Source organism: Corvus hawaiiensis, chromosome 4 (assembly GCF_020740725.1).
Source record: "Corvus hawaiiensis isolate bCorHaw1 chromosome 4, bCorHaw1.pri.cur, whole genome shotgun sequence".
In the NCBI taxonomy this organism is placed as follows: domain Eukaryota; kingdom Metazoa; phylum Chordata; class Aves; order Passeriformes; family Corvidae; genus Corvus; species Corvus hawaiiensis.
This window is the reverse complement of record NC_063216.1, coordinates 46,583,383-46,604,944: the sequence shown is the minus strand read 5'-3', so window position 1 is coordinate 46,604,944 and position 21,562 is coordinate 46,583,383. Positions and strand designations below refer to the sequence as shown.

General features: G+C 38.7%; 1 protein-coding gene across 3 annotated transcripts in view; it reads left to right on the top strand.

Moving 5' to 3' along the window:
• SRGAP1 (SLIT-ROBO Rho GTPase activating protein 1) overlaps positions 1–21,562 on the top strand; it is a 146,867-nt gene that overhangs the window by 95,990 nt on the left and 29,315 nt on the right. Inside the window, exons 7-15 of one of the 3 annotated variants that reach the window (XM_048300795.1) lie at positions 5,835–6,056; positions 6,812–6,913; positions 8,548–8,745; positions 8,865–8,949; positions 13,194–13,221; positions 15,570–15,672; positions 19,540–19,600; positions 19,762–19,839; positions 21,370–21,504. In XM_048300795.1, coding sequence (XP_048156752.1) covers positions 5,835–6,056; positions 6,812–6,913; positions 8,548–8,745; positions 8,865–8,949; positions 13,194–13,221; positions 15,570–15,672; positions 19,540–19,600; positions 19,762–19,839; positions 21,370–21,504 — 1,012 coding nt within the window. The other 2 variants (XM_048300796.1, XM_048300797.1) reach the window with 2 other exon arrangements.

Below are 21,562 nucleotides of genomic sequence, written 5' to 3'. Positions count from 1 at the left end.
CCTGCTCCACCCATCTAGGCTGTCCAGGCAATGAAAGCATTTACCAGGATCTATAGGTGGATGATGAGGGCAGAAAACTAAGGACAAGCAGTGTACCTGCTGGGGTACCCCCCAAGTGAGAGGTTGACCCTACCTAACAGATGATTTTCCTGCTACTGCTTAAAGGATAACAAATTTTTCATCTCTAGTTAGGGCATGTCTCATATGTGTGAACTTCATGAGTTCTTCTCGGATGCTGGAAGGAAAGAAAGGTCTCTTCATTTTTGTTCCCAGCCCCCTCACCCCTTCGGAAGCTGGAAAGATGCTCATTTTGTCACCTCTCCTGCCTTCCCTTTCAGAATTCACATTTCTCAGAGAATGTGTCCAGTATGTGTTTCTTTCTACTTGGTCAAAACTTTACCAGGTTGGAAAATGCATTTGATTCTTATCCACTTCGGTGATGCCCACAGAGGTTTCTGTAGCAGTGAAAACTGAGGGGAGGAACCACAAGCCTGGAGCTTTACAAAGAGTTGTGATGGGAGGAGATGTGAAGCTTTCTGTCCATACACACACAGAGACAACACTCATTGGAGTTAGTGTATGTAAAGGTATTTACACAACCATGAAGACTAGAGCCTCCTAACTGCTAGTTTTTAACAAAAATATACATTCTACAATATTTAGTAATGCCGAAAAATTGTATCTGCTCTGTCTTTTTGAAAGCCATGGACCAATGTACACAATAACATTCTTTTGGCGAAATGGCTTGAGAAATTACTCTTCCCTAAGGAATTTAAATGGAAAGTCTAGCTGCCCTTTGCATCACTGTTTTGTAAGAGTAGACTGTAAACATGTCCAACCAGAATTTGCTTCAAATGTAATCCAGTTGTGAGCTCGTTTAAATGAAGTGTCTTTCAGACATTTGTATTTAATCAGAATATGCTGTGAAAGCATTGGTATTTAGACAGAGTGTTTGCCACTTGACAAAGGAAACTCTTTTTGTAAATGCAAGAGTCTTGGCAAAGTTTTAGAGTTATATCATTGGAATGTGAGACATGCTTCCCAGTGGCCATATGTTGCAACAGTCCAGACTACCTCATTTTGTAAATCTGTTAATGTCGTGGGACAATTTGGAGTTTTCAGAGCTGGTGGCGATTTCATTGTTTGCCCTTTCTATTTTGTCCCCGTTTTCCTGCCTGACTTCTGTGCTTCCCTGAACTCTCTCTCATTGCCTGTACAGAAGGAGATTACCTCTCCTCTGTGTCCAGCTTCCAGTTAACATGGAAGGAATTTAGATCTCCCCAAGCTGTTGGTGTTGCCCATAAATGAAATGGAATGTTTTCTTATGTTAGTGAAAAATGGGTCTGATAAAAATGGGATAAATACATGAAGTAATGTAGTAAACAGTTCAATAAATGTTTTTCTAACAAGGTTGGGGAGGATAGTGGAACTACTTGTTTTTACCAAAAGAAACCCTGCCTATTTTTCATTTGGACTTCACTGCCTTTTCCATATATGAGGCTTATATGGAAAATCCTAAATTACAGTTCCCATCTGAACTCAGTCTGAACTGTTCAACTCCGTCATTTCATTAACAGAGCTCAGGGCTTCTGACTTAAAATTACGATGTGTTGCTCATTTGAAGCTCTTGTGATAAAAGCAATATAAAAATATTGCTGGAGTCTTAGCTGGATGATTTAATGCATTTAGAGGGATGAGACTAACATTTGCAAAGAAGCAGAGAGATAAACAGGATTTGATATGCACAGTGTATTTCTGTCCTCTTCATATTGTGCTAGAGGAATTTGAACTTTCTGTTAAATATTTCTTCTCTGCTGACTAGAGTGGGATCTAGTTCAAGTGGAGGACAGAATTAGTTATTTTCTTTATTTGTATCTGTAAAAAACAGTAAAGATTAGCTGAATTAAATAAGCTTTACCTAGTATATAGAATTTCTTTTTAAGATTTTGAGTTTCAGAGGAACGACAGGCTACACACTGCTGCTAATCTGGCTGTTAGTGCCAGCATCTGTCCATATGGCACATACTTTTACTCATTTACGTTCATTAAATTTACGTGAGTATAAGAGGAAGATAAGGAGCTTTTTTGAGACTTACTGTCTGAAAACTTACCATCTTACTCACTTTATATGATCTGAAGGTAAATACTAGGAAATAGTAATCAAAACAACTTCACTGTAGTTCTCTTGCTGAAATAAATAAAATATTAATGTGTTGGTCTTTCTTAAAGTGGAATTTTTGAATGTCTAATTGCAGTTTGCATGCTTTGGATCGTTAAGAAGTTAAGGAACATTTAGCTATTGTGAACTTAATTCATTATGTAAAGGTTCTTTATTAATCATTCGTAAAACCAAATTTAAAACTAGGGTAAAGTGTGTGCACTTTTGATCTTTATTACGTAAGTCCTCATAAATATGATATGTACAGCCAGATCCCTTTGATTTGAATGTGGATGTCTGTGTAACAGAATACTTAGAAAGTGACTTATTCAGAGGTTAAGGCTTTTTTTATGAATTCCTCTCTCCATTGACATTAGAATTTTATTACTATTCCTGAAACAAAATTAAATGAAATAAGAGCAGCTTGGTTTGGTTGAAGCTCTGTGCTAAGCACTGCAGTTTGTTTTGTTCAAGCCTAAACATACTCTGGGGTACAATAAAGGCAGTAAATGCTCTTGAGACTGCTTCAGATTTAATTCCAAATAAGAATAAAATGCAAATTACAAAATTAATTTTTCACACATATCCCAAATGCATCCCTCATCTCCCTCCACTTTGCCCAATCAAAAGTCTTCATGAATCCCGAAATGCAAACAAACTCATAGTCTGTGACTTCATTCTCTTATTTTTCATCGTCATGTCTTACTGCACCAAGTGACATCTCACCTCTCTAGCCCATAGATAGATAGCAGATCCATAGGTAGATAACCACCCAGGCTGTACCCTCGGTGTGCTGACTAGTGAACCTCTGAGACTCGTATTTATTTTGGCTAAGTGTGGTTGCTCACTTGAACTGTACAAGTATTTCCACAGATCTACAGATTTTTCCTGAAAATCCTGTAAATATGTGTGCATGTGTATCTGCATACATGTAGTACTTTTTTGCAGCACCAAAAAGGCTGATGATTGATTTTTCCAAGCATGATGAGAGAAAATGTGGTTGGTCAGGGTGGCAGTTTAGTGGCAATACCTTAAACTTCTGGCCTCAGTAATGAACAAATACCAAAAGTGCTATCCCTGTTCCAGACAACTCTCTTTTCTAAACCATCTTTTCAGCAGATTAAAACAATGCATTTCTTTCTGGGTAGCCACGAGTTGATACTATGACAGATGTTTCCCAGTTATGATCTGTGTCTCCAGATTTTGGGGAAAATGGGCTATGGTCTGGCAGAATTAAGAGTTGTGATGGCTGAGTGTTTAGTTTTGCTTTTAAAAAATAACTTCCCTCATACCAATTCTATTTTTACATGAGTAATTGAAGCAAAATTTCAAATTCAGATGTTTTTAATTCCATTCAAAGAGGTACATGTGATAAGGCATTAGTTCAGGATCTGCATTTAATTTTTGTTTTCTCTGCTGGCATTGGCATTGGCATTACAAGAAAATGCCTTAGCCTGGCAGGATATTCTGCTTCATTTGAAAAATCCTCTTCTTGTCCGAGAGGCCGTATTTGTTGCCTTGTTCAGCTGTCACCACTTGCCAAAGATGATCGTGTGACTGTGTGGATTAAGGGTTAAACAATGAAGTTATGTCACAGCATAAAGGCTGCAATCTTATATTCCAGCTTGCAAAAAAGCTGCATCAGAAACCCACACAGCTCTAATTGTAAATCAATAAGCTTTCTTGTGATACTCAGATTAATCCACTAGAGCCAGAATTCAGGCTGTAGTTTTATAACACATGGGTAGTTGGCAATGTTAAACCTGGCATTGCCCTCTATTTTTAATTCCTTTTCAGTTTAATCTTCCATGAGGTCTCTCTGAAACTAATGCACATGAAATAAAACAGCTGTCCCAATTCACTTTCTTATCAGCACTCTTAGTCTGTCTTTTTCATCCAAGATAGTGAATTAAATATGAGATCTGATTTGACATAGAACAAGAGAAAAACACCAAGAGACTTTTCCTTTTAGAAACAATATTTTTGAGGCTGGTGTTCTTTGAAATATGGATGCGCTTTAGTATAAAAGTTGAGTGGCTGTTTCAGTAAGTGTAACACAAATTTCCATTTTATAAATGCAAAAGAGTGAGGTTAACATCTGTGTGTTTGATTGAACACGACATCTTTTTCATTTTATTTGAATGGTTCATCATCTGGTTTTTTGGAGAGCCACTGTCCCATCTGCAGTCACTACCAGGAGTACTTGCTAGGAGTGAAAACTTAGTCTTTCTGGAAGCTCTGTTGGGAATAAAACAGCTCTTTGTTAGATTTCAGAGAGCAGCTTCATCAGTAGTCATTACCATACCTAAGTCAAGGTGTGAAGTCTTTCGTTCCCTTCTACTCATACGTGAAGAGTTTCATTCCTTTCTATACACGGGTTTTGGTACAGTAAATAGGTTGAAAGCTCTTTCCCATGTAGCGTGTACAACTCAATGCCTGTCTCCCTCTCTCTTTCTCTCCTTTTTCATTAAGAGGAAAGGGAGAGGAATGTGATCCTATCAGTCCTGTGGTGTTTGTAATACCTGTGAGGGAAGTACTGATATAAAAGGTGTATATATGCATATAGCATACAGTGGGCTGAGTTCAAGTTGCTTCTTCACCCAACTCCATAGTTACCTTGTGAGTCCTGCAGGGATGGATGGCTTCAGGCTGTGGGTGGGCACCCAAGGGGAGTGGCTGGGGACTGAGGGATGCTCTAAAGCAGACTGCTCTGACTGCTCTAGCCAGGCAGTGGCCTCTGATGGGGGCAAATCTCACCCATTTGAATAAAGAGCACTGCTTTGTATGCAACTCTTAGCAAACTGATGTGCCACTATTGAGGTGACATCTCCCCTTAACTGGAGGCTCACTGAGGAGAAACTGAGGGTATTTACTGTACAATGTAGGGAAACATTCAATTGATGTGCTACTGCTGTGACATTTTAAAAATACTTAGCTGTTCTCTAAAATATTAATCAAACATTAATAATGGGAACTGAGAATGTTTAAAATTCAAGAACAAACACAACTTTATGTTTTACCAATTAGGTTTCAATTACATTCCATTTCACAGAAAAAAAAAGGACAATAAGTTATGACTTTCTGCGTTTAGTAGCATGATGCACATTGCTGGCTCTGTATGAGCATGGGAAATAAGGTGTACATTAAATACATTTTCACCATCAGTGGAAAAGATGTTAAACCATTCCTGTTGCATCAAAAAGCTCAAGGTATTTGTGGATGTTTTTGTTTGGGCACAGGCATGGTAAGCGGGAATTGCTTCAAGTCCACTTTGGTGCTGTCATTAACTTAGATGATAGTTATGCCAGGGTGGGTTTAAATAGGTGATTTAAGGCTTACACATGCTATTGATACTGAAAAGCCCACTTGTGTGTGTAGTCCTAGACTTTTTTTGATATAAATACAGTGCCTGCTCTTCTGTCTGATAAGCAAACTGTCACACATGTACACTTGATCTCTTTTCTAAAACTGTCCATTAATCTTTGCAACAGAATGAGGATACTACTTACTGTCTTGACCCCAGTAGTGTGTTTTAATTTAGAAGATATTTTGTTAAATACTTCAAAGATAGAAAAATTTCAGGACAGAAAATTTTAGTGACAGTTTCAGGATTGAGATATTGGAATGGTGTTCCTCCTTTTAAATTTGCTGTCTTTTCTGTTTGTTGTTTTTTTAGTGTTGTGATCTTGGATACCACGCTAGTCTGAACAGAGCCCTAAGAACATACCTGTCTGCAGAGTATAACCTTGAAACTTCCAGGCATGAGGGATTAGACATCATTGAAAATGCAGTTGACAGCTTGGAGCCACGCAGTGACAAGCAGAGATTCATGGAAATGTACCCCACTGCTTTTTGTCCACCAATGAAATTTGAGTTCCAATCTCATATGGGTGATGAGGTCTGTACACTGATAAGATAAGTATCCCCATAGTGACTGTTTCTGTATACCAGGATAGAGAATTTATTCCCTTTAACAAAGAGCCTGGTAAAAGCTACCCAAAAGATCAGCAATAACATTCTGCAAAACTTGCAGCGCTGTCTGTTTCTTCAAAGTTCTCATGTAAAAACTGTTACGTGTCATTTTATTCAGTATCACTCATAATGACATTGGTATAAATTTGCTGGCCAACCTGTGCTCAGTCCAGCACTAGTGTAAGCAGTGACTTTATGTCTTTACTACCTGCATCACTCATAACAGAGTTTGTGGGTGCGATTTGAGAGCAGCTGCAGAGCTGCTCCAAATAATTCATGCTGCAAGGCAGCCTTTTCCCCTTCTTCTTCCCTCGTTTTATCATCTGGAGATTTCAGGCATACTGGTACAGCTGTGCCCTGTTCTGCTATACCAAAGCCCAGTAGCAAAGCAGAATTCAAAATCACCCATGTACATCTTTTTTTCTGAAAGTTACTCTGGGGTTTGCATTTCTGTGTGATACAAAAGCAACAAAAAGCAGACATAGAAAAAGGTTGTGCTTGTAGTACATACTTCCACACCTTGTAACATATAAATACTTTAAATTTAGATGGGCACATTTTATTGTCTGTTTTATAATGGCTTTGGTAGGAATTCACCTAGCTTTAAGAAGAACAACCAAAGACTATTGACTGTTTTTTTAAATTACTTGCATCTTACAGCTCTTTTTGATTCTTCGTTAGGTTTGCCAGGTCACTGCCCAGCAACCTGTGCAAGCAGAGCTTATGCTTAGATATCAACAACTACAGTCACGATTGGCTACACTCAAAATTGAAAACGAGGAGGTAAGACCTATGTCTGCAAGGGCTAAGCATTGAACATAATTTTCAGGAAGGTGCAGTGTTTTCTACCTTGCCAAAAGCTTGTAAATGACCCTGAAGTGGCTCCAATCTGTATAAGTGGTTTTAATTTTAAAAATCAAATACTGGCAAATATGCTAAGATATATCCTCACCTGCTTTACAGAGGTTTGAAAACTTTGTCTTTTACTTCTCCATACATTCACATTACTGAGTTCTACGTTTTGCAGATGCTTCCATGTAAACTTGTTAGAGCACATATTTTTAAATTCTTGTGACAGAAAGCCACTGAGAACAGTTACTGTCTTCTGTGGCCACCCTCTGTCCAGTCCTCAACTTGCTACTTCTGTAGTACAAAGGAATTTGAACTGTCTTTTGTGGTAGCTGACTCAAGATCTCTTATGCTCTCAGCTACAGCTATTCATAAACATGACTAATGAATGCCTGTGACGGGAACAGCAAAATAAAGAGCATATTTTTGTAAAATATGGAATAAACAATGCTGTTCTCTTTCCCCTGCTCTGGCAGTGGAAATAAAATTCACTTTTATCACAGTTAAGACAATGTTAAAGTCCTTCAGTTTAAATGAGAATCTATTTTTAAAAGAAAACATAGAAATAATTTAATTTCTTCATGTACTTTACTGGTAAGTTTCCAGGATGCCAGTTTTTCTCATTGTAGTTTGTATGTTGAATGTCTAGAACAAAATATTAATATCCGTGAGACATGTACAGTCATCTTTAAAAAAGAAACAACCACTTGCATTCAGAAAGTCTCTCAAGGTAACAAAGACAGAAGAGGAAAGATTATTTCTTTCAGTGAAGTGAAGGGCATGGGGCAGAAATAACGTTTGACAGGCATGGAAGGAATATTTGCCCCCATTGGAGTTGAGTGTAGAAGTGTCCATGATTTGGTCGACCCTAATAGAGACTCCATCTGAAGCAGAACTGGGAAGTAAATCACATCCTTGTGAATCTTGCCGGTTACTTTATTGCACTGTGGAAACTGCATCCCTCATCCACAGCATCCATGCCTGGGTTTCCACTATGAGTAGTGGTGCTGCATAGGTCACAGCAAGGGCTGGGAGTCTGGTGTAAATTGTTCTTTCTCGAGCCCTCGCTGTCCACTTCTGCAGTCTAAACATCCCCATGCCCCTCATCATAGCGCTGCACAGTACAGGGTCACAGATTGTTTTCTTGGAGGATGATGTTGTTCTGGCCAGATCCAGATCCCTGGATGTACATATTCAATATGACACATTGACCACATTTAGGAGAGCTGACCCTCCAGAGTAGTGCATCATCTCTATTGCCTCCCAGATTAGGGACCATAACCAAATCATGTCACATTTCAATTTTAATTTCAAACAAATGCTTGATTCACTACAAAGCCAACACAAGAGTACATCTGTGTTTGTGGGTTAGACCATGGTAAAGCAGAGAACTAGACAGGAAACCTGTTACGTAGATATCTGTTACAGCACATCTAACTTTTCACATTTGCACACCAGTTTGTTTGGGGGAGTGTGCCAGAGAATTACTGCGAGTAATGAGTTTCCCTTCTAAGCTGTTCCTATATATATTTATGTTGCATTTGGCAAATCATGCTTTTTAATACCAGGTTAAGAAAACAACAGAGGCTACCCTGCAGACAATACAAGATATGGTCACCATTGAAGATTATGATGTGTCAGAGTGTTTCCAGCACAGTCGCTCAACAGAGTCTGTGAAGTCAACAGTCTCTGAGACATACCTGAGTAAGCCTAGCATTGCAAAAAGAAGAGCAAACCAGCAGGAAACAGAGCAATTCTATTTCATGGTATGTTGGTTACTTCCTCATTCATGTGATACAGACCAAACACCTGAAGTAAACATTATCCAGAAGTTCCTGGAATTTACGTGTCATGCATAGTAATAGATTCATCTGCATCTCTACAGAAATTCAGAGAATATCTGGAAGGTAGCAATCTCATCACAAAACTTCAAGCAAAACATGACTTGCTGCAGAGGACACTTGGAGAAGGTAAATGTCACACAGTAAACTGAAAAGTGTTTCCAAGCTATACAGTGAAGCCACTGAAATGCCAAAGATATGCAGGAAAAGAATTACAAAACTTAAGGCTTAATTGTCCTGTAAGCATAGATTTGATTTTTACCAGTCACAGTTTCAGTGCAGTGGTAAGAGTACACACAATAAATTGATTTTTCTTCTTCAACACATACTTACTTCCACTGCACAGATGTTTAGACAAGTGACTCTATCTGGTAACAGAGCTATTGAATGAAAAATCTCATGTCTGAAAGGAGAGCGACACAGTCAGTGCAGGTTGATTTAAGAGCTGTGACAAATGTACTGTTCCTACATCCTAACAATTTCTGTTGGCTTGAGGTTTTTTTTAAAGACTTGAGAGAGAGTGATCTTTTTAAAGCACGTAGAATTATCCAGGATGCATCTTGTACAGTGGACTCACTAGTGCAGCATTTCTAACACATGGACACTAATGTCCTTCTTGCAGCCTAACAACTCAGTGGAGCATTTATCAAAGGTAAAAGGTGAAATCCTGACCTCACTAATGTCAGTAGTAGGTTTCTTATAGACTTAATCTAGTGTTATTTTTTACAAAGTATTTGCATTTTGTAAACTTAAATGAATGAAAACTTCATTAATCGCTCTATACCTGTTGATTATCATTATTGCACATAAAATTATTGCATTACAAATTACAATAGCAGAGGATTATCCGTTGTCCTGAACACTCTCCACAGTTTTTAAAAGCACATCTTAAAATCTAAAGCAAGTCAGCAGAAGTAAAGATCAAATGAAGTAAAGCTGAATTAAGGCAGTAATGAATCGCACACTATGCACAGTTCCGGCCTGTCTCTTACCAGCCCTCCCAGCAGACACTTCCTCATGCACCAAAAGGGAAAAGGGGAATTGCAGTACAAACCTTGAGGACTAGACACAGAGTGGAACAGACTTGAGAAGAAGTGAGATTACACCACAAAGAGTAAAAATTCTCTCCTGGAGGTTAGAGACTCCAACTTAAAGTTTAGACTCAAGAAAGAAAACCTGTTTGCTAAAGGAATGTCTCTAAAAGATGTGTCAACTTATTTTCTTTTTACTGCCAAGTATCTGTTGTTAATCACATCTCTTCTTGGTTTAAATACAAAAGCCCAGATGCACAAATCCCATGGAGGTGCCTAAACAGCTATTAGCAGTTCAGTGGCTATAACCCAAACGAAGCCCCTGTCCAGGGAATGACTGAGGTTGGGGGTAGCATATAAGCAGCATTTTCTTTCAAAACTGAACTGTAGAAGATGGTAGCTGTTTTTAGACAGCTACCTGTGTTATCTTCTTTCTCATGAAAGTTTTCATTCAATAGATTTTTATTTTGAATGTGTATGGTGAGCAGTTTATTTGCACAAAAAAGTGTGCAGCTGACTGTAGTCAAAAAAAAGAGGACATTTTTCTCCTGGAAGCTCATTGAAAATATATTTGGAAAAATAAAGTGAAAGGGGAAACAAAAGGCAACAGAATCTGCTGCATTAACCATGTTGGAAAAAAGTAAGGAAAGAATTCTTTGAAAGGAAACCTAAAGAAAAACTTCTCAGCAGGGTGACCTAAGTGATAAATTGCCATTAGGCTCTGGGCCATTCTGCCATGCTGGGGCATGCTTGGACTATTCTGTTTGAAGAGTTCCTTTCTACACACCAGCTGTAACCCCCACGTAGTTAATCTGCGTTGGCCACAGTGGTTTTGCACATATTTGTTGTCCCATCACCATAGCACGGCGCATACAAATAGTACCCCAAACACACACATTTACATTCAAAGCTGGTATTTGGAGTGAAAGCCATCATTTTTATCGGTTAAAAAGTTCAAGTACCCCCTTCAGCTGAGGCATGTCCTGCATTAAAATCCCCATCCCTGGGACAGAGGACCTGGATTCTGAAAGTTTCTTGAATGGGGAGGATTAAAAGGATTGAATTACAGTGGAATTATGAATGTTACTGCTAATATAAAAATGAATTTGTAGGAAGTGAACTGCTCCCCTCAAACTGCCTTTTCTGGAAACTTTCATGTCAACAAGACTAGACAAATAACACAGTGTGCTGTGTTCAATAAAGCTAGGGAGACTGGGGGGAGAAGGAGAGCATTGTATCAGCTGCAGGTTTTCCTTTGGCACCCTTTCTTGCTACTCTACCATGTAAGGATATAGGCTGGATCGATCCAGGCTCCCATCTGGTGTCCATAATGTTAACAACATTGGGCTTCTCTTCTGGTTCATCACCTGCCTACTACATTCTTGCTGTTTATGGACACAGCAGATACATATTCATGATCTGCGCAGGAAAGACAGATGAAGTGCTCTGTGCTGAATCTGCATCTACAGACTTGGAAAGTAAATAAGAAACACTCAAATGAAATTGATACTAAACATAGGAAGCACACTCATGCTCATATTAATCCTGATCCAAAGGCTCCTCTATTGAAGGAAGAAATTAACAAAGAAAAGAGAAGTGCAGGAAAGGAAACAAGGAGTTGTAGAAGAAATTGCCCCTAAGACCCAGACACCTTTTGCCCTAAACTGTTAAATATCAAAGATGTGTTTAAAATCCCCCAGGCACAGCATTTGTAACATCTTCTGTTTTACTACCATTTATTATTGGGATTCTTGGTGTCAGTGAATTTCCCTTGGTAACCTGAGTAGGGAGAAGTCCTTAGCTTACTCCTTTTCTGTTATAGGTTATTTTTCATACTCTTCTTTGATCTCTCTTTTTCCCCTATCTAAAATAGATGCCAACAAGATTCACATGCCTTAATGTCAGAGATTTTTCTCAGAGCTGCTTCTTTGTGCCACTTTCAGGGGATCCACACTCTTCTGGTACTGGAAAATACATTTTCAGACTAGGGTCGTCAATACTGTGCAGTACTTAGCGTGCATCTGAATATTGGCACATAATACTGTGGTTTTCATATCACTGTTACTCCTGAGTCCTGGAATCTAACAAGCTGTTTTGGTGTCACTTTCGAACTGAGACGTGTACTTAGACCTAGCCCAAGTGAAGCTCAGAGTGATTTTCAAAGTTTGTATCCATAGTTCTGTTCACTGGTATAGGTGTTTAATTCTTCCCTAATACCTTACTTGAACATGTTAATGGTCAATTTTGTTTGCACTGCATGTCACTTAACCCCTTTGAAGATTTTCACAGTTTTGTCAGGATTTGATACAAAAGTATTTCAGTCATCTGCACAGTGCTCTGCCTCCTTAGCTGCTGTGATCTCTCAAGACATTAGTAACTGCCGGATGGATTGCATAAATGGTCCTAATGGCAAGGCTGTTACATTTTCTGCCATGATGAAAAAAGACCATTTTAAGTCCACTGGGTTTCCCTTTTCTTCACTGGTTTTTGATCAGTGAGAATATTTTGCCACTATATCTATGGCTGTTTAATTGCTTTAAGTCACCTCCTGTGAAGAAAGTTATCAGTAGCCTTTGAAAGCCTAAGTAAATTAATTGAACTGATTCTTCTTTCTCCAGTATTTTACTGACGTGTTCAAAGATTTTTAATAAATTAATAGCGCACAATTTCCCTTTGGCAATGTTTGGCTCATTGGAACTTACCATACCATGATCTTTGTCCTGTTTCATTATTTTGTTTTTCATTATGATGAGTCAGGCATGCCTGACTTACTGGTATGCTGATCTGCAAAGGAGCCTTTCTGGAATATGATATTTGCTTCTTTACAATTCCCTGCAGTGCCCTGTGGTGTTTCTCAGTGATAGTGTTGTACTTTTTTCCTGCAGTACACAGAGAAAAGAGAGTAGGAAGTCTTTCTATAACTACTTATGTCTAGAGCTCTGTATTTTCAGCACTGAACAGGTTTAGGCACAAGGCGCAGGGGGAGATGTAATCTAATCTTGGCACAGCTCTATTTCCATACTGATTTAGCCACTGAAACATATGAGCACCAACAATAGACATTGTTTGGAATTTTACTTGAAATTACTTACAGTATCGAGTGACTCTTTATCTGTGGGCAGGCTTCTTAAAAGTTGTTCCGCAACATGGGTTTTGTTTGTATTTTAAATGGAACTGTGGAGATAGTAGATAACTACACTGCCCTGTTTGCTGTATAGTTGTGTATCTTTTGCTGGTAGCATGAAAGTTAGGACTAAAAATAATTTGCTAAGTGTAATTTAGATACAAAAATTTCAACCTAAAACCTACAAATCATTGTTTCCTGTTTATTGAACTTTCTAGGTCACAGGGCTGAATACATGACAACAAGGTAAGATATTTTTATCTGACTTCGTTTAGACTTAAAAGTAGGTAAAATCCTAGAATTTACAAATTTTAGAACAACTTCGTAAGGGTTGTTGCTGTTGATACGTAAATTATGTATAGACCCTGTGTGTTTTAACATTCAGCATTTCTGTTTCAGCATGCTGATGAGTAAAGGACCAGACTGTTGATCTTCCTCATTCTTGTGAGCTGCTTTGGCCAGTGTCAAGGGTGGGACAAGCTGGGAGATCCTTAAAAATCTTTGTGAATCACACATCAGATTTGGAAGTTGCAGGGGGCACTTTGGTGCTAGAAAAGAAATATTTTTCAGTTGTCAAGAGATACCTTGCCCCTCATAGTCTGTAATTCCCTTGTTCAGGATACACAGTTTAAAAGAACCTGGTAGGAAGATCAGTTTGGGCAGTGGGCTGTATCTTTGATAACCTAGCTCTGGACACAAATACCTGCCTCCCCCAGCATCCGTGTGTTCCGTGCTTAAATGGCTCTGTATATCCACAGAAGAGAAGGGATTCAGTGTTGGATCTCCCAGCTTTGTGCTGCACGTACTTTTTCAGTTGTGTAATGCCACACCTTTGAAGCTGCCTCCAGATATAAACCTGGATAAGCTCTGCAGCCCCCAGAGACTAGGAGGGGGGCAGTGGCAACTGCTTGGATTTGCAGCTGCCACTTGTATGTGTCACTGCTGCAGGCAGTGTGTCCTGGTAAAGCAGGAACATTCAGCCCAACTTTCCTGGTCTCGCTCTTCCCTTTCCGTGCAATACATCCTTGCCCAATGCCTTCAAGAACCACCTTGCCTGGTCCCAATGTTCCCGGGACATCTCTACAGACTTTACACCAGATTTTCTCCCACCACTCCCATGTTCTTTTCTAGCTCTGTAAAGTTGGACTTGCTCAACTAGTTTTCTTATATGACCTCAGTTGAAAAGTGGTAACAAATCAGAGCATTCTTCCCAGTTGCTGACATTAATTCTGACAACTGTATGTTTAACTCTGCCTCCAGATGTTACCATTCCAGGAATGCGTGGAAATCAACAAGTTTATGTCTAATGAGAAAAACCTCCTTTCTTGACTCCAAAGCAGGCGACTCATCAGGCTCACATCATCCTAAGTTCCCTGCTGTGTAAACAGCTGAAAGAAGATGGTGGATTTAGGCAATGATTTTACCTTAGTAAAGTGGGGGAGCAGTGAAGCCATCTTACCTCGTATCTCCTCACAGCTGGTCACTTAGAGAAGGATACTCTGAGGAGTAGAGCCTGCCCATCTGTTACTCAGCACCAGCTCCTGGGCTTTGGCTGGGCCCTGCCTGTTGCCCCAAGGTTCAGTTACATTTCCTGTAAGACTGTGAGACATGCAAACAGAAATGTTCTTCAAGGTCAAAGTTAAATTGTAGGCGGGAAGAGGATATATTTAAAGATGAGTTTAAAATAGCAGATAGTACTCAGACTGAAGTCCCACTGTTGAATGCTCTATGCCTTATTGATCCCCCAAAAACATTTGAATTTTTGCTAATTCCAAAAAACCCTATAGAAACTGCTGGTGCATGGGAACTAAGAAAGCTGTTGGCATGACATTCACGAAGGAGTTTGTGACCTAGAGAACAAACAGCATTTACTTCCTATAATCTCTTTCAGTTGTAGTCATCACAGGTATAACACACTAGGTAAAATTTTGCAGACCAAAGTTTTGTGTGTTCTTTCTATGCTTCTTTTTGTGTTATGCTGGTTTTAGTTATTTGTTCAAGTTGGTATACCTTTAATTCCATTAGCTAATTAGCAAGGTGGGTTTTTTTTGTGTGTGAAGTTGTTGGTGGTTGGATGCGCAAAGCTAAAGCTGTTTAACCTTCCTGGCTCTGATGGAAAATGCAGTCAGTTTGGTTTTGAAGCATCTTAGGAGTGTGCTGAGCAGCTTTAATTTGCATTTGAAGCTTCTCCAGCATGAAGCAACTTTTCTGCTTGATAAGAGGTGCTTGGAGTGGTCTGTGTTATGGCTGGCAGGATGAATTTCAGTGGTTTCTGCACATTTTATGCATGACCACAACAAAAAAAGCCATTCTGATCGTGCAGTGTTTGGAATAAATTTATATGGTAAAACTGCAAAACAGGCATTCATAAAGAATGTCATTATTTATCCGTAAGTAATGCATTTTTAATGGGGCAGTTCTCCACTCTTTAATCAGTGTTACACTTATATTTGATGAAAAGCCTTTTTTTGATAAGTGCTGTGTTTGTTGCTCCCTTTACAGTGTTCTGTTGTTTTGCCATGAGCTTACAGACATTTCATTTTATTGCGTGACTTAATTCTACCTTGCTCAGTAATCATATTCCCTTCCCTTAGGCCTCCAAATCTTCCCCCTAAGCCCCAGAAACACAGGAAGGCCAGACCCCGATCACAGTATAGTGCTAAGTTGTTTAATGGTGATTTGGAGTCGTTCATCAAGGTACTGGCACCAGCCACCCCAGTGGCTGATCTCAACGCTTCTTACTATAATGGTCACCAGCTCACAAAAGCTGAGGCAGATCATTATGTTTAAGTCTGTCCTGGGGCTCTTCTTTCCCGGTTGATCAATATAATACTTCCTGAAGTCAAAGGGAAAGATGGGGATTTGTTTCTCACATTAGCCTCCCTACAGTTTTGTTAATCAAGTAGGAATAGTATTGGCAGCCTGCTTTTAAGAGGAAACTTAGCTTCATGTAGAAGATAGGATGTAGTGGTGCATCCCACAATTTACCACAGTTTCCTGCTTGTTATTTTCATTACTTTCAGTGTTCAAAGTCTATGGACAAGCAGTACTTCCCTGGGTTTGATATCCAGATTTTGATTTCCTATGACTTTAGGAATTTATTATATTGTGTGAAATTGTGATCACCACTATTCTGGGTCTTGTATCTTTGCTGTATTTACTATCTTCTTCTTTCTCATACTTTTATTTCTAATAATGCTTCTAGCCGAGGCCGAAGGAACTCTCACACAAGACATCAGGTATAGTTCTGGTGACAAGAGAACCAGCTCTGCCTGGCTCTCGGGTTGCATTCATGCCTGGCTCAAAATCAGTTCTTTCAAAGACCTGGAGGGAGAAGTTTGCATTAAGAAATGAGTGTACAAATATAGCAGGCAAAACTAAACCAGAGCAGAACTCTGGAGGGATTGTAGTCTTAAATGATGGATATTTTCTTACTCATTTTCAAGCACCAGCCCATCACAATTAGTGCCTCTGGATGCTAGCTGACACAGCTACAGGAAAGAAATCTTTAAAAATGGTGAAATTACACTTATAAATGCAATGAATAAAATTCTTGACTGCAAGCTCTGTGAATTGGGTTTGAATGTTACAGAGATTTATTTTTTTCTTGTTCAGTATAGCTAGTGGCAAACACTTTGCAGAACAAATTCTGTGCTCAGTGGCACTGTACAGGTTTAACTGTCTTTGAGTCAAGCTTTCAGAAATCCTCAGTATAACTGTAGGGAAAACTATTATTATTATTTTCATTATTATTGTTACACAGGAGGTGCCGTGAAATGCAAAGACTTTGAGAAATCATCTCATGATGAAATAGATGAGTATCATGAGCTGTTTCTTGCTTAAGTGTGGATGCTGAAAAGCTTGATGCCGAGAGATTTTCCAGCTCTCTGCCAGCACTCATGTGAAAGTCCTGCTTTCGCACAGATTCTGGCTGGGAGCTGGAAAAATCTCTCAGCGTCAAGCTTTTCCGCATGCACACTTAGGGGTGAAAGTAAGCAAGGAAGCAGAAATTCTCACAATGAAAGCCCCTGGACTAGAGAAGGGCAAAGCAAATCAGGAGAAATGGTACCTCATCATTTTCCTTCACAGAGACAAAGGTTATACTACATGGCAGTGTGGGTGACAGGGCTTACTTGCAAGTGGGGAGTCCTACATAATTTAAGAAGGAAAGAGGTCAAAAAAGCTGGTAGCCTTATGACAGATTTGCCAGTGTGGGAGCTACCGTAGGATAGCATCTCTGCCCAAAGACCGTGTCATTCCTGATAGAGATGAGTTATTTTGACAGGCACAAAAGGATTACAGCTAGTGAAATACAGTATCACACCAAATAGCTTTTTGTTAAGAGTTTTGCATCATAAGAAATTATAACTAGCTGCAAACATACATTCACTGACTACACACATCAGATTAAATTCACAGTAGCAGTAGGCTCACTGTTCTTGACACTCACCAACACAGATTGTTATTTCAAATTATTGTTGTTTGATTAGATCCAAAAGGCAAAGCTGTTAGTTTAGATTATTTCAGGGTTGTCATAGGTTATCAAAGCATAGTCCCGGAAGTGAAAGGCACAAAGTTAATTTCTGGGCATAGAGCAACGATATGGGATACACATCATAAAGTCACCCCAAGACAAGGGTATTACTTAAGTACAAAGTTTTGTGTGGTTCTGAACAGATTCTCCAAAACCAGGTATGAAAGTGATTTGGGTTTGGGGTTTTTTTTGTAATTTCTTACTGCAAACGCTATCTTTTCCTGGGCTTCACATTCTTTGCATGAACCAGTGTACTAACAGGAGATGTGGGTGCATGTTGTGCACGTTTTCTAATACTCTGCTTTTCTGGAGAGCCAGGCCGCTCGGTGTTGGTGAAGATGATGGTGTTCCTGGGTTTAACAACTGATGTGTTCCAAGGGGTTTTTTATTTAGCTGTTACCAAACCGTGACACAAGTCAAAGAGGAAATGCTAATGCAGCCATTACTGGTTCTTGGCTAGCCAGTCTTTGCTAGGTTTTGAATTAAAAGACGAACAAGCTGCAATTTAAATAGCGTAGTTAGTGATAACAGTCTTTTGTAAGCCCCACTAAACCAGCACGGATTTTAGTAGTTTTTTCTACTTGAGCTTAATTCATAAACTTTCCATTAGTGTAGTTTAGTATGAAAACGAAGTACTAGCTTATAAGAGGAAATGTGTGGTTTGAGTTACAAGGTGCTTTTGAATTCATGGTTTTATAATTCAAACTGATTTTGTACTAAACTTTCAAATGAATTAGTCAATTCTCTGAGCACTTACATATTGGAAATGCATTTGGAAAGAAAAATTACAGCTTTCAAGACAAGAAATTCTAAGATTACTTTTGAAACTAATTTTTGCAGCATAAGCACCAACTTTTCCAAATAATTTTTAACCATATTATTTATGTCTTTAATCTGTATTTAATAACTTGTGGTCACTAGTGTGCTTGGGTTAAAACATCCCCTTTTTAAAGTGCCAAAACAAAAGGACTCCAATGATTCTTTCGGAAAATAAGCAGTTTAAAAGGAAAAGACAAGTAACTCACTGAAAATTAGTGTACAGTCATCTTCACCCCTTTCCATCACAAATGTTTTTTATCCTTTTTTAAAACACTTTTGTGTAACTGAAAATGTAGCTACAGACCTGCTGCTGTATCATTGCTGAGATGAGGAGCTGTGATTCCTGAACTCTGCCAGTGGCAGATGGGGAGGTGTAGGCTGTGACCTCCCTTTCCCAGTAATTTTGTGCCTAGAAAAGAAGCAGCTGAGCCACATGCTCAGCTCAAGGTAGCTGCAATTCACCACCCGGTGATTACCAGCTATTTAGAGCAGCCAGAAAGAACATGCCAGGCCATTGTCTCCCCATGGTAGGGCACACAAACCAGCAGAGCGCACAGCAGTGCTCTCAGTCCGGAGGGAGACGTTCTGCTACCCCATGCAATGTCATTCAGTGGCTCTGCTCCAAGAACGTTTCTGATAGTCCAGCAAATCCAGAAATGCCTTGCAAATTGTTTGCCATAAACTTTTTTTTTTACCAAAAAAACCCTACTAAATAATAAAAAACCCCCACATTGAGGAATTAAGTCCTGCATAATTAGGTCCACATAGGATTTTCTCCACCAGGAAAAGAAAGGTCAGTTAAATTGATGCAGAGGGATCATCTTCATCATGAATTATTATTCTTAGTAATAATCTTTCTAAAGGGCAAATTCATTGCTTTAACTCATTTTGCTTCAAAAATCTAAAATGCATGCATGAGCCTGGATGTCACATACAGTGTTAGCCAGATATGGTAACAGGGGTAGAGAACTGAATTTCCTGATTAAAGGATTTTAAGAACCATAATTCTTTTCTTCACCTGTTCCTTTTCTTCCCTCCCTCTAAATGGGAAGAGAACTCTGTTAGAAGTGGTATTTTTACTTAGGTGTTTTTTTACCAGCACTGTATGTCCATCTAGATTGACCAAGAAAGTCCATTTTCACATTAGGCCGTAGTAGGGAGATTTCCTCTTTCTGATCTGCAGCTCACTCGTTCTGCTCTTGTTTCTGCAGGATTCAGGGCAAGTCATTCCTCTTATTGTGGAAAGCTGTATCAGATTTATAAACTTATATGGTAAGCTCTGACAAAAACTATGTCATTTCATTACTGCCCTGACTTTTTCATAAATCTTTTACATTCCTCATTTAGCACTACAATTGGTTTTTAAAATAGAGGTTAAAAGTATTTTTAAAAATTAATTCATTTTTCGCCACTGTCTCCCATCTTTTCTGCAGGTCTTCAGCATCAGGGAATTTTTAGAGTGTCTGGTTCCCAGGTGGAAGTCAATGATATTAAAAATTCATTTGAGAGAGGTAATTGGATTTTCATTTATTTGAGCACCTTAATATCTGACATTTAAAAATCTTCTAAATTCTAATTATTTTCTTGACTGTTTAAACAGATTGTATGTACTGTGTGTACTGCACCTGAAACTTTGTGCCATCACATGCTTAAACATGAAGTACAATGATGACATGTGCATGTTTATCCTCCATTATGTCCTAGGAGCTTGAGGGTTTTTCTTATTTTGTTCAGACAAGACATATGACTCTTGAATCAACTGTAAACATTAGTTTTTTGTTAATGGTAAACTGCAAATAATAGTTTCTGTGTATTTTATTTTAAAGATCCTCAGAAAAGAAAGGTAATGAGTTTAATTTGATTCAAGAGACTACTTAATGCAATTTGAAAGTCCTGTTGCTTGATCTTCTGGAATATGAGTGCTCAACTTTCTGGTCCTTCTGCCAAAGTTGCATCACAATCCAGGAAAATAGGGAGTAAAAAAAAAAGGGGTCATTCCATTTTTCATTCCCAAAGGAAACTTCAGCCCCAGAGGAGGAATTACATGAAAAATACCAGGAAGTAAAACCAGCTTTTTAAACATTAGTGGCTTCCAACTCCCAGCCTAGGATTGCTCTGCTAGGGAAACCAGGGTCCAGCAGTCCTCTAACTGTGTTAAAGCAATACTTGTTACATTTTTTTTAAATCTTACATTCCTTTTTTTGAGTCTTAAAAGCTGGGTTTTTTTAATTTCTAGGGAAAATTAAAACTTTTGCAGATCGTGCTAATGACAAAACCCTTGGAGTAAGAAGTCTTGTGACTAAAAGCATGAGAAAATATGCACAGTATTTTTCTCCCCAGTATTAGTTATATATATATCTTGTTAAACCTGATCTTGTCTTTGACAAGATACATAAAGCAGCTGTTTTCACTTGCTAAGTGAAGCCACATCCCTCCATTCTGCAGCTTTTAAATCTGCTTATTCTTAGCTGCTCCTCCTAGGTAGTGTTATCCTTGAAGATCTATACATTTTAAAGCATTTCAAAATAAAGATTAAGCCTTTAAAATTACATAAATAAAATAGTGCAGTCGTGGCTGAGGTTTCAGTTAGGTTTTCAACCAAATGGTTGCATATATTCCTGATGTTTTACATTTTTAGAATGAAGACACATCTTTCAATTCAATGAGTGATCTTACTCCATTTGCTTCATGTAGGGGTCCAAAGAAAAGTCTGCAAAACTCTATTCAATTAAGAACGTTTGGCTTTTTTATTTTACTAACTGTAAATCACGACATGTCCATAAATACCTAGCTGGAAGTTCAGGACCTAAGAGATCCCTGGGTTATGTAATTGTAGGGAAGCTTTATTTAGGCTGCCTTTTTTTAGTTTAATCATAGTCTGGGATTTCTACATCAGTGTTTATTATCGTACTTGAATGCTTGCATTGCCACCTCCCACATACTAAAAACAAAAACTGCCCAAAATGTCACTCACTTATGAAAATGTTTCATGCAAGAATGCTCCTGCATGTGTGTTTCATTCACTTTATTTACTTTTTAAGGTGAAAATCCTTTGGCAGATGACCAAAGTAACCATGACATTAACTCAGTTGCTGGAGTACTGAAGCTCTATTTCCGAGGGCTGGAAAATCCTGTCTTTCCTAAGGAAAGATTTAATGATCTTATTTCTTGTATCAGTAAGTAGAAATTTCTGGTTTTTCTCAATAGAATTTTACTTTCAGATAACGCAGTAGT